This window comes from Delphinus delphis, chromosome 9 (assembly GCF_949987515.2).
Source record: "Delphinus delphis chromosome 9, mDelDel1.2, whole genome shotgun sequence".
NCBI classification, from domain to species: Eukaryota; Metazoa; Chordata; class Mammalia; order Artiodactyla; family Delphinidae; genus Delphinus; species Delphinus delphis.
This window is the reverse complement of record NC_082691.1, coordinates 21460091-21474988: the sequence shown is the minus strand read 5'-3', so window position 1 is coordinate 21474988 and position 14898 is coordinate 21460091. Positions and strand designations below refer to the sequence as shown.

Below are 14898 nucleotides of genomic sequence, written 5' to 3'. Positions count from 1 at the left end.
ACTCATAAAAACAAAAAGAGAGGGCCCAAATCAATAAAATCAGAAATGAAAAAGAGGTTAGGACCAACACCACAGAAATAGAAAGGATTATAAAATACTACTATGAACAACTGTATGCCAATAAAATGGAAAACCTAGAAGAAATGGACAAATTCCTAGAAATGTACAATCTCCCAAGACTGAACCAGTAAGAAATAGGAAACATGAACAGACCAATTACCAGTAATGAAATTGAATAGTTTTTAAAACTCCCAACAAACAAAAGTCCAGGACCAGATGTCTTCACGGGTAAATTCTACCAAACATTTAGAGAAGTGTTAACACGTGTCCTTCTCAAACTATTCCAAAAAGTTGCAGAGGAAGGAATGCTTCTGAACTCATTCTGAGGCCAGCATCACCCTGATGCCAAAACAAGACAAAGATATCACACAGAAAAGAAAATTGCAGGCCAATATCATTGAACATAGATACAAAAGTCCTCAACAAAATATTAGCAAACTGAATTTAACAGTACAATAAAAAGATCATACACCATGATCAATTGGGATTAATTCCAAGGATGCAAGAATGGTTCAATGTTGGCAAATGAATCAGTGTGATACAGCACATTAATGAATTGTAGAATAAAAATCATATGATCATCTGAACTGATGCAAAAATGTTTTGACAAATTAAGCATCCTTCTTTTTTTTTTTTTTTTTAACAAAACCCTCAACCAAGTTGGTATAGATGGAACATACCTCAACATAATAAAGGCCGTATATGAGAAGCCCATAGCTAACATGATATTCAGTGGTAAAAAGCATTTTCCTCTAAGATCAGGAACAAGATAAGGATGCCCACTCTTGCCACTTTTATTCAACATAGTATTGGACGTCCTAGCCACAGCAATCAGACAAGAAAAAGAAATAAAAGGAATCCAAATTTGAAAGGAAAAAGTAGGACTGTCACTATTTGCAAATGACATGATACTATACATAGAAAATCTCAAAGACACCACCAAAAAGCTCATCAATGAATTTGGAAAAGTTGCAAGATGCAAAATTACTATACAGAAATCGGTTGCATATCTATACACTAACAACGAACTATTGTAAAGAGAAATTAAGGAAACAATCCCATTTTCCATCACATCAAAAAGCATAAAATACCTAAGTATAAATCTGCATAAGGAGTTAGAAGACCTATACCTAGAAAACTTTAAAACACTGATGAAAGAAATTGAAGATGATGCAAATAGATGGAAAGATATATATGTTGTGCATTGATTGGAAGAATTCATATTGTTAAAATGACCATATTCTCCAAGGCAATCTACAGATTCAATGCAATCCCTATCAAAATACCAATGGCATTTTTTCAAAAACTAGAACAAATAATTTAAAAATATTTATGGAAACACAGAACACCCCGAATAGCCAAAACAATCTTGAGAAAGAAGAATAAAGCTGGAGGAATCAGGCTCCTGGACTTCAGACTATACTGCAAAGCTACATTTATCAAAACAGTATGGTACTGGCACAGAAACAGACACATAGATCAATGGAACAGAATAGATAGTTCAGAAATAAAGCAAGAACTTATGGTCAATTAATCTAGAACAAAGGAGGCAAGAATATACAATGGGGAAAAGCTAGTCTTTTTAATCAGTGGTGCTTAGAAAACTGGACAGCTACATTTAAAAGCATGAAATTAGAACATTTTCTCATACCATATGCAAACTCAAAGTGGAACAAAGACCTACATGTAAGACTGGAAAGTATAAAACTACTGGAAGAAAACATAGGCAGAACACTCTTTGACATAAATCGTAGCAATATTTTTTTGAACCTGTCTCCTAAGGCAAAGGAAACAAAAGTAAAAATAAGCAAATAGGACCTAATTAAACTGAAAAGCTTTTGCACAACAAAGGAATCCATTTGCAAAACAAAAACACAACTTACTGAATGGGTGAAAATATTTGCAAATGATGCAACCAACAAGGGGTTACTTAATATCCAAAATATATAAACACCTTATACAACTCAATACCAAAAAAAGAACCTGGTTAGAAAATGGGCAGAAGACCTGAACAGATATTTTTCCTAAGAAGACATGTAGATGGGCAACAGGGACATGAGAAGATGCTCAGCATTGCTAATGATCAGAGAAATGCCAATCAAAGCCACAGTGAGATATCACCTCACACCTGTCAGAATGCTGTCATCAAAAAGACCACAAATAACAAGTGTTGGTGAGGATGTGGAGGAAAGGGAATCATTATACACTGTTGGTGGGAATGTAAATTGGTGCAGCCACTGTGGAAAACAGTATGGACATTCCTCATAAAACTAAAAATGGGACTACCACGTGACCCAGCAATTCCACTCTTGGGTATATATCCAAAGACATAAAAATGCTTTAAGGTAGGCATTATTAACTCCCATGTAATAGATGAAGAAACTGAGTCTTGGAGAGGTTAAGTCTCTCAGCTGGTAAATAGGTTAGCTGGAATTTGAACCAGACTTAACCTTGGCTTACTTTTAACTTTTAACTTACTTTTAACTTTTAACTTACTTTTACTTTTAACCACATTGCACTTCCTTCCTTCAAGTGAAAAATCTATGATTTAACACTTTTCCCTGTAAATTTTTATTTGGCTATTTATAAATAATTTATGTATCTATGAAACTTTTTAATGACTGTGGGAAAATGTATAAGGAAGTTATAGGATTTTGAAATGTTTTGGAAGTATGAATGAGTTAAATTTATCCTATTTCTGTCATGTGTATATGTATAAAATTACACAACTTCAGGGCTGTACAGGAACTTTGGAACCAGTTATAGTGTTTGACCAACCTTATTTTACATGTGAGAAGACTGAGACCCAAAAGAGGTTAAGTGGTTGTCTGCAGCTTTGTATTTTCATTTCTCTGGTCTCTGCTACTAACTCCTTTGTGACATTAGGCAAATCCTTAAATGATCCTGGTCTCAGTTTCTTTGTGTGTAAAATAAGAGGTTTGGATGAACCCCCCAAAAATCTTTCCATTTTAAAAATCTGTGTTTTTGTCATTGTTTCACTTACCTTTTCAAGTATTCTTTGGGTGAAATTCTTTTATAAGGTGTTAATGAGGCAGGTTGTGGATTCAGGCATAAAAGCATGGTACAGAGGTTCTGATTATAAGACATGGGAGTGAGAATCTGCTGGCTTTTTGGCTTTTAGATTTTCCTAATAATTGATTTCTTGTTTGGCTTCTTCAGGACATCATATCACTTATTGGCTCCCATAATCTAAACTTGTCTGTTTACCTCATATTTTTCTGTGTTTCCTCTTTAAGCAATATACTCAATTATTTTAATAAAGTGATACATGTTTACTGTAAAAAAATCAGAAAGTACTCATGAGCACAGGGGTAGAAAATAAGTCATTCATAATCCCAGCATCCAAAGATAACTTTTAATAATTTGAGAGACATTTTTAAAAACAAAAAGCACAGCTGTGACATCATACAGCACCTCTTGTTATAAACTGCCCCCTCAGCCCCACCCTGGGCAATGTACTGTGGACACTTGCACTGTCTGACCTATTCTCATAGTTTAATTTGGAGAGAATCATGTTCTATATTTATAACACAATTATAGCATTATACAAATGCTTTCTGTTTTTCCTGTGGTGATTTCTACAAAGAGGATTTTTTTTAAAAGGTTAGAGCTATAAATTTTAAATGTTCCTGAGCAGATCCAGCATTTGACTACTTGACCTATTCCTCAGAAGAACAGCTTTTGTCATCACCCCCAGGTGGACTGCTGTTCTTGCGTCTCGGTCATCATGCCTTGCTCATACAAACCAAACAAAAGCGCCCCACGAGCAGCATGATTGGGCCACTCCCATAGCTTTTGCTCCAGCCTGAGGCACTCTTAAAACTGTGATCAGAACAGTTCTCCCTAATGCAAATTCTGTTTCTTAATAATCTGTGTCTGTAGGGAAGTGCTCCACTGGATGGGTGTACTTGATTTTTACAAAGAAGAAACAGAAAATGCTGTTGGCATGCAGTGCCTTACTAAAAGAGAAATGCTGTTGGCATGCAGTGCCTTACTAAAAGAGAAAAGTAACCATTGGCTAATTTCTTAACGTTTATAAGCCTCAGTATTCTGTCTGTAAATTGAGAATTATAATAGTATCCTCTGCCAAGGGTCACTTGAAGATTAAATGAGATAAGGCATTTGAAGTGCTTAAAACTGTGCCTGGCATCAGAATATGCATTCAGTATTGTTCGTAAAAAAAATTTGTCTCATATTGATTTTAAATGAACTTTAATAACTTTATTCTTATGCAGAAGACTTAACCAATGGCTCATATGATGATATCCTAAATGCTGAACAACTTCAGAAACTCCTTTACCTGCTTGAGTCTACTGAGGATCCTGTCATTATCGAAAGAGCTTTGGTCACTCTGGGTAACAATGCAGCCTTTTCAGTCAACCAAGTGAGTACCCTAGCCTCTGCAAACACGTTCCTCCTATTCTCACACACCAGCACCAATTGTGACCGTGATAAGTTACTTAACCTCTCAGAGCCTCGATTTTTTCATCTATATAGTATGGCTATGGATACCTACAGAATAACGTTTGTTTACTTCTGAAAAGCACAGCCTAATAGTAATACGAGTAGTAATAGGATTCTAGATCAAGATCCTTATGAAGTTGGTCACTGGCATCACATTTGTAATAAGTGTATCTAATCAACACTTAGCATTGCGTGGCCTTTTTAATTATTTAAAGTTCAGCAGTGCTGCAGTAGAGCAACAAAAGCATCTGACATTTAAGTACATGTTTTACATTGTACACAGGGCTTATGAGGATGGTTCTGATGCAGGTGCTCCCTAGACCACACGCTGACAACCACGGACCAATGTAAATGGCCTCTGCTTCCTCCCCCCACTACCCATGGAGAAAAGTAAAACAGTTTTTGTCATTATTTTCAGCTAATGCCCTTTCTTAACATTGTCATGCATGCACAGTTTTGAATTTATACTTCATTTTAGTCCGTATTTATCCATCATGTCAAGGTTTACTCTAAAGCTCTAGCGATTTATAGGGAGATACAAGGAATATTTGTCTGTTACTCACATTTCAGTTGTAAATGACAGAACCCAACTTAAATTATTTCAAACCAAAAAGGGAAAATATTGAGCTCAGTTAACTTGGACATCCAAGGGTATCATTGGTTTCAGGCACAAGTGTGAATATAGTTCACGGTTACAGAAAAAATTATCAGACCTTCTCTTTCTCTGTCTTTTGGCTGCTTATCCCTGCTTCTTTTTGTGTTTTGATCTCTGTCTCTCTGGCCACAAAGAGGTTTTCTTCACAGGGATGGAAAGAAAGCCACTGACCTCTCAAGCCTTCATCATTGTAGCTTATGATCTGAAAGGTGGAGTTGCTCTGCTAGGATAAGTGCCAACCCTTTGGATTGATTGTTGGGCCAAAGCACCCTGGACCATGATTACCAAGGCCTGGCTCACATGTGCATCCTGCAGCCAAAAACAACAGGGATGGGTGTGAACACAATTGACCAGCAGTCCCACCAGGGACTATATAGGATAGAGGAGGTGTTGTGTCTGCCCCAATAGATAGAGGGGTGCCTGGCAGACGGAAACAACAGATGGTGACTAGCTTATTAGGATGCCTGTATTGGGGTTATTTCCGATGCCATAGTTTTATATTCCTCTGAAACAAACTGTAGTCAGAGTGAGGGGGTCAGAAGCCACTGGTAAACAAGTACTTTCTTCAGTAATGGAGTTGGTGTCCCTCGTCATCAAGTATAATGCCTTCATCTGCTTTAACAGTACAGTTTTTTTTGTTTTTTTTTTTAAAAAGTGCTGTTTTCTAGTAACCACACGTTCTTTGAAAGAACCTGGAATTGCAGAGGGAAAACTTCTTTATCTCTTTTTCTGATAGAATGGCATGTTTTGGCCTGACAGGAGTCATTTTCAGCTTATTTTTCTTGTGAGGAATGAAAGTTTATGTCTCTTTCAACGTTGGGACAAAGGCACATAGTATTTAGTGTTGCAGTTGATTGTGAGAAATCTCCAGATTATTTTTCCTCTGAAAATTTGGGCACCATTTCCAAACTGTGTGGAACTTTAATACTTCAAGATGTTAATAAGTTTTCTTCCTCTCCCCCAACTGAAAAATGATCTTCTTTATGGATAAAGTTTATAGAAGTACTATATTCAATACTCCCCTCTCGGAGATTCCAATGCACACGAACATAGGATTGCGTCAAAATAAAGAGACGTGTTTAGTCTTGTTATACCCAGAGTTTCTCAAAGTTACTTATCCATGAAAGCTCCCTTTTTTTTAATGGAGCATCTACTAAAATCTTGAGGGATTAGTCTTCCAAAGTATTCATTTTAGCAAAACACTACTGTAGTGTTCTAAATCTTAATGCATTTCCAAATTGGCCTGTAATAGAGATATAACTTATTTCAAAGTAAAATAATTTTGTTTGTAAATTGCTTTGAGATCATTATAGTAGCTCTTGTAGTAGATATAAATCTTCATTGTATATCTCCATGCTATAGTTTAAATATTACATATATTAATAATTTATTTTCAATTGGTTTCTTTACCTATAAAATTATGGGTAGTAAACTTTTTTGAAAAATAGGAATCAGAGGTTGTATATGGGAACAGTATTTCCAAAGAGTCATGAGTTTTTATTTGTATTTGTAGATGCAAAGAATATAATGAAGGGGGGTGCATTTTGAAGTCATGGTCCTGTTTTTTCCTTCTTAGGTCACGATTCGTGAATTGGGTGGTATTCCAATCATTGGAAGCAAAATCAACAATCCCAACCAGAGTATTAAAGAGAAAGCTTTAAATGCACTGAATAACCTGAGTGTGAATGTTGAAAATCAAATAAAGATAAAGGTAAGTTATCTGAAATCACAAAAGGTAAGGATTTCTGTAAATGAAAGAGAAAAATAACAAAAAGGTAAGTAATGAAATTTTAGTAGGCCATACTTTATAACTTTATAGCCAAGAATTATTTTTATTTTTTTCCAGCTTTATTGAGATATAATTGACATAAATATTGTATAAGTTTAAGGTATACGACATGATGATTTGATACACATATATATTGCAAATGATGGCTGCTACTGTATAGCATTGGCAAACACCTCCATCACCTCATAATTACCTGTGCATGCATGTGTGTGTGTGGTGAGAACATTTGAGATCTACTCTCTTAGCAACGTGCAAGTATACAATATAGTATTGTTAACTATAGTCACCTTGCTGTACATTTGACTCCACAACTTATTCACCTGATAACTTTGTTTGTCTGCTTTGATCACATCTCCCCATTTCCTTCACCTGAACATTCTCCTCTCTGTTTCTGTGAGTTTGGCTTTTTCACATCCCACATGTAAATAGGATCATTCATTGTTTGTCTTCTCTGTCAGACTTATTTCACTTAACGTAATGCCCTCAAGGTCCGTCCATTTTTCACAAATAGCAGGATTTCCTTTTTTATGGTGAATAGTATTCCATTGTATATACACACATTTCCTTTATCCATTTGTCCATTGATTGACACTTAGGTTATTTCTATGTCTTGGCTATTGTGACTAACACTGCAGTGAACACGGGGGTGCAGATGTCGCGTTGAGATAGTGATTTTGTTTTCTTTGGATATATACCCAGAAGTGGGATTACTGGATCATATGGTAGTTCTATTTTAAATTTTTTGAAGAATATCCATACTGGTTTCCATAGTGGCTGCACCAACCACCAACAGTACACAAGGGTTCCTTTTTCTCCACATCCTTGCCAGCACTTGTTACTTCTTGTCTTTTTGATAACCACTCTACTAGGTGTGAGGTGATATCTCACGGTGGTTTTGATTTGCATTTCCCTAATGATTAGTGACGTTGAACATCTTTTCGTGAACCTATTGACCATTTGTATGTCTTTGGAAACATGTCTGTTCAGGCCCTCTGCTCATTTTTATGGAGACTAAGTCAGAGGAAGGAGGGACCTGAACCAGCCAATAAGAAGTGCAGTGGACTTCTGAATTGGGGGTTCAGTTTAATCCAAGTGTGGTAAAGGAACCAGGCCAAAGTCAGATGACATCAGCAGGAAGACACAATAAATGAGGAAATTATGTTAATTCAACATTTATTGAGCTCCTGCTCTGTGTTAACAGAGTTTAGAAATGAACGTGATTAGCTCTTGTTTTAAGAAAGCTAGAAGGAGGGATGAGGCAAGTCCACAAATAGTTGTAATTCAAGGCAGAACATGATGAAATACTTTAAGGAAAAATACAAGTAAAATATCATTGAATACACAGAAAGGAGAGATTTCATTCAGAAGTTTCTGTAAAAGGTAGAGCCCAAGATGGCTCTTAAGACTATCTAAGCTTTCTACGGGCAGAGTTGGGGAAGGAGGGAATCACAAGAGAAAGGAACAAGGTGAGGTGGGCACGGCTCCAGGAATAACTGAGCTGGCCCATTTGGTAATCTTGTTGCTAGAACTGAAATGGAGAAAAGATTCAGAGCTAATAAGGATGTAAATGCTCAGCACATTTTATGAAATGCTTTGAAAGACATGAGCATCCTGTGAAAATACATGATTTATAATGATTCTAAGGAAATGCCATTTTTTAAAAGGATGGATGTATAATGAAATGGTGACCCAGGACAGCCAGATTGATTTGTAAATATCATTTAGATCTTGAAACCAGATTAAAATTGTAATCTCTCTTTGCTTTACTGCCATTAGGTAACATGAATACATTTGGATATTTTTAAAAGTTAATACTGGCTTATGGGACAGTTGGTAATTCCTTAGCATTTTATATTAGGGAATTTTTCTTACCAATTAGAATGTTTGGTGGAGTTCAGACTTAGGTGAATACCAATTATTTGTGAGATATAACTTTTCCAAGCTGGAGAGATCATGGCCAAAACATAGAAAATAGAGTTTCAGAAAAATTTCCATCACCCTGGGTTTAGTTTAGATCTGTCATGTGTGAAATAGGAGTACTACTGGCATTGCATTACTTTTTGCCAGTGGCGGTTTACAATATTATGAAGGAGTAGTTCATATACATATACCTCAGTAAATAAGAACCTTGGGCCAAATAGAGTTTGCCTCTGCTTTTTTTTTTTTAATTAATTAATTTTTGGCTGTGTTGGGTCTTAGTTGCTGTGCGCAGGCTTTTCTCTAGTTGCTGTGAGCGGGGGCTACACTTCGTTGCGGTGTGTGGGCTTCTCATTGTCGAGGCTTCTCTTGTTGCGGAGCACGGGCTCTAGGTGCGCGGGCTTCGATAGTTGTGGCACGTGGGCTCAGTAGTTGTGGTGCGTGGGCTCTAGAGTGCAGACTCAGTAGTTGTGGCGCACAGGCTTAGTTGCTCCGCAGCATGTGGGATCTTCCTGGACCAGGAAGATCCTGCCCGTGTCCCTTGCGTGGGCAGGCGGATTCTTAACCACTGCACCACCAGGGAAGCCTTCTGCTTACTTTTGAAGGAAAGAACGCTAAAGAAAAGTTCTATTTGACTTTGTGTCTCCCCCATTCTTTACTTCTAACATGATATCACCCCTAGATCCTACTGTTCAGGTACTTAACCATGGTACAAAATGGCCCTACAGGTCTTCTTCCTCATCCAAGTGTGCCCAGACACAGAAAGGCAGACGGGGTTGGGAGGGCCCCCATTGGTGTTGGGAGCATGGTCTCTGGGGTTGGACACTGCTCCACCAGCTCGTTACATTGGGCAGGGGGTCCAAGCCCTTGGAAGAGTTTAAAGTCCTTGTCAGTAAAATGGCCATAATAACACTGCCTCATTAGAGTTGTCTCAGGGCTGAAGTGAGGTATATCTGTAAAATACTCCGTGCCTCCCATTAACAAGGGCAGCTTAAAAAAAAAAAAAAGTCACCCAAGTTTGAGGGCTGGATACAAATACCATCTTTCCTAAGGAGCAAGTCTCATCCTGAACAATCACCCTGTTCTGCTGTGCAGAAAAGTTACGGTTCAATAGAAAAATTTTGGAGATCCTAAGACACTCACTTTTTCCCCGCCTTCAGGTGTACGTCAGTCAAGTCTGTGAGGATGTCTTCTCCGGCCCCCTGAACTCCGCTGTGCAGCTGGCCGGACTGAGGTTGTTAACAAACATGACAGTGACCAATGACCACCAGCACATGCTTAGCTGTTACATTACAGACCTGTTCCACTTGTTGCTCACGGGAAACGGAGGCACCAAGGTATGAAGGAAGTGGTTGGTCATTACTTGCAGTACAAACAGCTATTGCATCCAGTTTATTAAGATTGGAATTCAGTTTACAAGTCACCCGTCTTAAGTTGATACTCCTCAAAAAAGAAAGTTCAAAGTTTACTAAAAACCCTTACATGGGCGCAAGAAAGTATATTATTTTTATACCCTAATGTTGAATTTCAAAGTTAACTTGTGAAAATAATCTGTTGTTTCACTTATCAATAGATGGGTATTCATTTGGTTTTCTGAAAATCAGTTTACCTTTTACTGAAGTGAAATAGCTAGCTTCACCCGCACCAGATACAGGACCATTGTGATTCAAAGAAGTCTTTGAGTGACAGTGCTGGGTAATTGAGTTTTTTGCTTACCTCAGGGTTAACAGAACTTTTTTTTTGATTCGACCATTGTGTGTTGTAAAATCTTTCCGACACTGATACTTTTAAGTTTCAGTAATGCATGTCTCAGTGCTCCACTTTGACCTGTTATGTATCAATAGATGTAGGAGGCAACAGAGTTGGAGCTGAATTAACTGGGACACCCTGTGAAAACTGCTTGAGTAAAGCCCTCATATTGGTGTGCATTCTTACCAAGCACCACTTTTCAAGAAATACCATAAAAACAGAAGGTAGAGTAATCAAAGGCTCTAATTAGTTGAGTCAGTTGTTCATCAGTGTTTTACTGTATTGGTCTGTGTTCTCTGGCAGAGTTGAAAAAAATGCATGAGCATTTTAGAAGGACTAAATGTGAAGCCAAACTCCAGATAATCAAGTTCACTGAAGTTACTTCTGAGGTTATCAAATTGTGATTACAGCAGAGCCTTACTATAGTCCTTTTTTTTTTTTTTTTTTTTTTGGCTTAAGAAAGTATAGTATACTTTTTTTTTTTTTTTAACATCTTTATTGGGGTATAATTACTTTACAATGGTGTGTTAGTTTCTGCTTTATAACAAAGTGAATCAGTTATACATATACATATGTTCCCATATCTCTTCCCTCTTGCGTCTCCCTCCCTCCCACCCTCCCTATCCCACCCCTCCAGGCTGTCACAGAGCACCGAGCCAATATCCCCGTGCCATGCGGCTGCTTCCCTCTAGCTATCTACCTTACTACGTTTGTTAGTGTGTATATGTCCATGACTCTCTCTCGCCCCGTCACAGCTTACCCTTCCCCCTCCCCATAACCTCAAGTCCGTTCTCTAGGAGGTCTGCGTCTTTATTCCTGCTTTACCCCTAGGTTCTTCATGACATTTTTTTTTTCTTAAATTCCATATATATGTGTTAGCATACTGTATTTGTCTTTTTCGTTCTGACTTACTTCACTGTGTATGACAGACTCTAGGTCTATCCACCTCATTACAAATAGCTCAATTTCGTTTCTTTTTATGGCTGAGTAATATTCCATTGTATATATGTGCCACATCTTCTTTATCCATTCATCCGATGATGGGCACTTAGGTCGTTTCCATCTCCAGGCTATTGTAAATAGAGCTGCAATGAACATTTTGGTATATGACTCTTTTTGAATTTCGGTTTTCTCAGGGTATATGCCCAGTAGTGGGATTGCTGGGTCATATGGTAGTTCTATTTGTAGTTTTTTAAGGAACCTCCATACTGTTCTCCATAGTGGCTGAACCAATTCACATTCCCACCAGCAGTGCAAGAGTGTTCCCTTTTCTCCACACCCTCTCCAGCATTTATTGTTTCTAGATTTTTTGATGATGGCCATTCTGACTGGTGTGAGATGATATCTCATTGTAGTTTTGATTTGCATTTCTCTGATGATTAATGATGTTGAGCATTCTTTCATGTGTTTGTTGGCAGTCTGTATATCTTCTTTGGAGAAATGTCTATTTAGGTCTTCTGCCCATTTTTGGATTGGGTTGTTTGTTTTTTTGTTATTGAGCTGCATGAGCTGCTTGTAAATTTTGGAGATTAATCCTTTGTCAATTGCTTCATTTGCAAATATTTTCTCCCATTCTGAGGGTTGTCTTTTGGTCTTGTTTATGGTTTCCTTTGCTGTGCACAAGCTTTGAAGTTTCATTAGGTACCATTTGTTTATTTTTGTTTTTATTTCCATTACTCTAGGAGGTGGGTCAGAAAGGATCTTGCTGTGATTTATGTCATAGAGTGTTCTGCCTATGTTTTCCTCTAAGAGTTTGACAGTTTCTGGCCTTATATTTAGGTCTTTAATCCATTTTGAGCTTATTTTTGTGTATGGTGTTAGGGAGTGATCTAATCTCATACTTTTACATGTAGCTGTGCAGTTTTCCCAGCACCACTTATTGAAGAGGCTGTCCTTTCTCCACTGTACATTCCTGCCACCTTTATCAAAGATAAGGTGTCCATATGTGCATGGGTTTATCTCTGGGCTTTCTATCCTGTTCCATTGATCTATCTTTCTGTTTTTGTGCCAGTACCATACCGTCTTGATAACTGTAGCTTTGTAGTATAGTCTGAAGTCAGTGAGCCTGATTCCTCCAGTTCCTTTTTTCGTTCTCAAGATTGCTTCGGCTATTCGGGGTCTTTTGTGTTTCCATACAAATTGCAAAATTTTTTGTTCTAGTTCTGTGAAAAATGCCAGTGGTAGTTTGATAGGGATTGCATTGAATCTATAGATTGCTTTGGGTAGTAGAGTCATTTTCACAATGTTGATTCTTCCAATCCAAGAACATGGTATATCTCTCCATCTATTTGTATCATCTTTAATTTCTTTCATCAGTGTCTTATAATTTTCTGCATACAGGCGTTTTGTCTCCTTAGGTAGGTTTATTCCTAGATATTTTATTCTTTTTGTTGCAATGGTGAATGGGAGTGTTTTCTTGATTTCACTTTCAGATTTTTCATCATTAGTATATAGGAATGCCAGAGATTTCTGTGCATTAATTTTGTATCCTGCCACTTTACCAAATTCATTGATTAGCTCTAGTAGTTTTCTGGTAGCATCTTTAGGATTCTCTATGTATAGGATCATGTCATCTGCAAACAGTGACAGCTTTACTTCTTCTTTTCCGATTTGGATTCCTTTTATTTCCTTTTCTTCTCTGATTGCTGTGGCTGAAACTTCCAAAACTATGTTGAAAAAGAGTGGTGAGAGTGGGCAACCTTGTCTTGTTCCTGATCTTAGTGGAAATGCTTTCAGTTTTTCACCATTGAGGATGATGTTTGCTGTGGGCTTGTCATATATGGCCTTTATTATGTTGAGGAAAGTTCCCTCTATGCCTACTTTCTGCAGGGTTTTTATCATAAATGGGTGTTGAATTTTGTCAAAAGCTTTCTCTGCATCTATTGAGATGATCATATGGTTTTTCTCCTTCAATTTGTTAATATGGTTTATCACATTGATAGATTTGCGTATATTGAATAATCCTTGCATTCCTGGAATAAACCCCACTTGATCATGGTGTATGATCCTTTTAATGTGCTGTTCGATTCTGTTTGCTAGTATTTTGTTGAGGATTTTTGCATCTATGTTCATCAGTGATATTGGCCTGTAGTTTTCTTTCTTTGTGACATCCTTGTCTGGTTTTGGTATCAAGGTGATGCTGGCCTCGTAGAAGGAGTTTGGGAGTGTTCCTCCCTCTGCTATATTTTGGAAGAGTTTGAGAAGGATAGGCGTTAGCGCTTCTCTAAATGTTTGATAGAATTCGCCTGTGAAGACATCTGGTCCTGGGCTTTTCTGTGCTGGAAGATTTTTAATCACAGTTTCAATTTCAGTGCTTGTGATTGGTCTGTTCATATTTTCTATTTCTTCCTGATTCAGTCTTGGCAGGTTGTGCATTTCTAAGAATTTGTCCATTTCTTCCAGATTGTCCATTTTATTGGCATAGAGTTGCTTGTAGTAATCTCTCATGATCTCTTTTATTTCTGCAGTGTCAGTTGTTACCTCTCCTTTTTCATTTCTAATTCTATTGATTTGAGTCTTCTCCCTTTTTTTCTTGATGAGTCTGGCTAGTGGTTTATCTATTTTGTTTATCTTCTCAAAGAACCAGCTTTTAGTTTTATTGATCTTTGCTATTGTTTCCTTCATTTCTTTTCATTTATTTCTGATCTGATTTTTATGATTTCTTTCCTTCTGCTAGCTTTGGGGTTTTTTTGTTCTTCTTTCTCTAATTGCTTGAGGTGCAAGGTTAGGTTGTTTATTCTAGATGTTTCCTGCTTCTTAAGGTGGGCTTGTATTGCTATAAACTTCCCCCTTAGAACTGCTTTTGCTGCATCCCACAAGTTTTGGGTCGTTGTGTCTCCATTGTCATTTGTTTCTAGGTATTTTTTGATTTCCTCTTTGATTTCTTCAGTGATCACTTCATTATTAAGTAGTGTATTGTTTAGCCTCCATGTGTTTGTATTTTTTACAGATCTTTTCCTGTAATTAATAATCTAGTCTCATGGCGTTGTGGTCAGAAAAGATACTTGATACAATTTCAATTTTCTTAAATTTACCAAGGCTTGATTTGTGACCCAAGATATGATCTATCCTGGAGAATGTTCCATGAGCACTTGAGAAAAATGTGTATTCTGTTGTTTTTGGATGGAGTGTCCCATAAATATCAATTAAGTCCATCTTGTTTAATGTATCATTTAAAGCTTGTGTTTCCTTATTTATTTTCATTTTGGATGATCTGTCCATTGGTGAAAGTGGGGTGTTAAAG

General features: G+C 37.3%; 1 protein-coding gene across 1 annotated transcript in view; it reads left to right on the top strand.

Annotated features, from left to right (window-relative positions):
* ARMC10 (armadillo repeat containing 10) overlaps positions 1 to 14898 on the top strand; it is a 37665-nt gene that overhangs the window by 12107 nt on the left and 10660 nt on the right. Inside the window, exons 2-4 of the mRNA XM_060020298.1 lie at positions 4317 to 4465; positions 6777 to 6911; positions 10067 to 10243. Coding sequence (XP_059876281.1) covers positions 4317 to 4465; positions 6777 to 6911; positions 10067 to 10243 — 461 coding nt within the window. The remainder of the gene's footprint in view (positions 1 to 4316; positions 4466 to 6776; positions 6912 to 10066; positions 10244 to 14898) is intronic.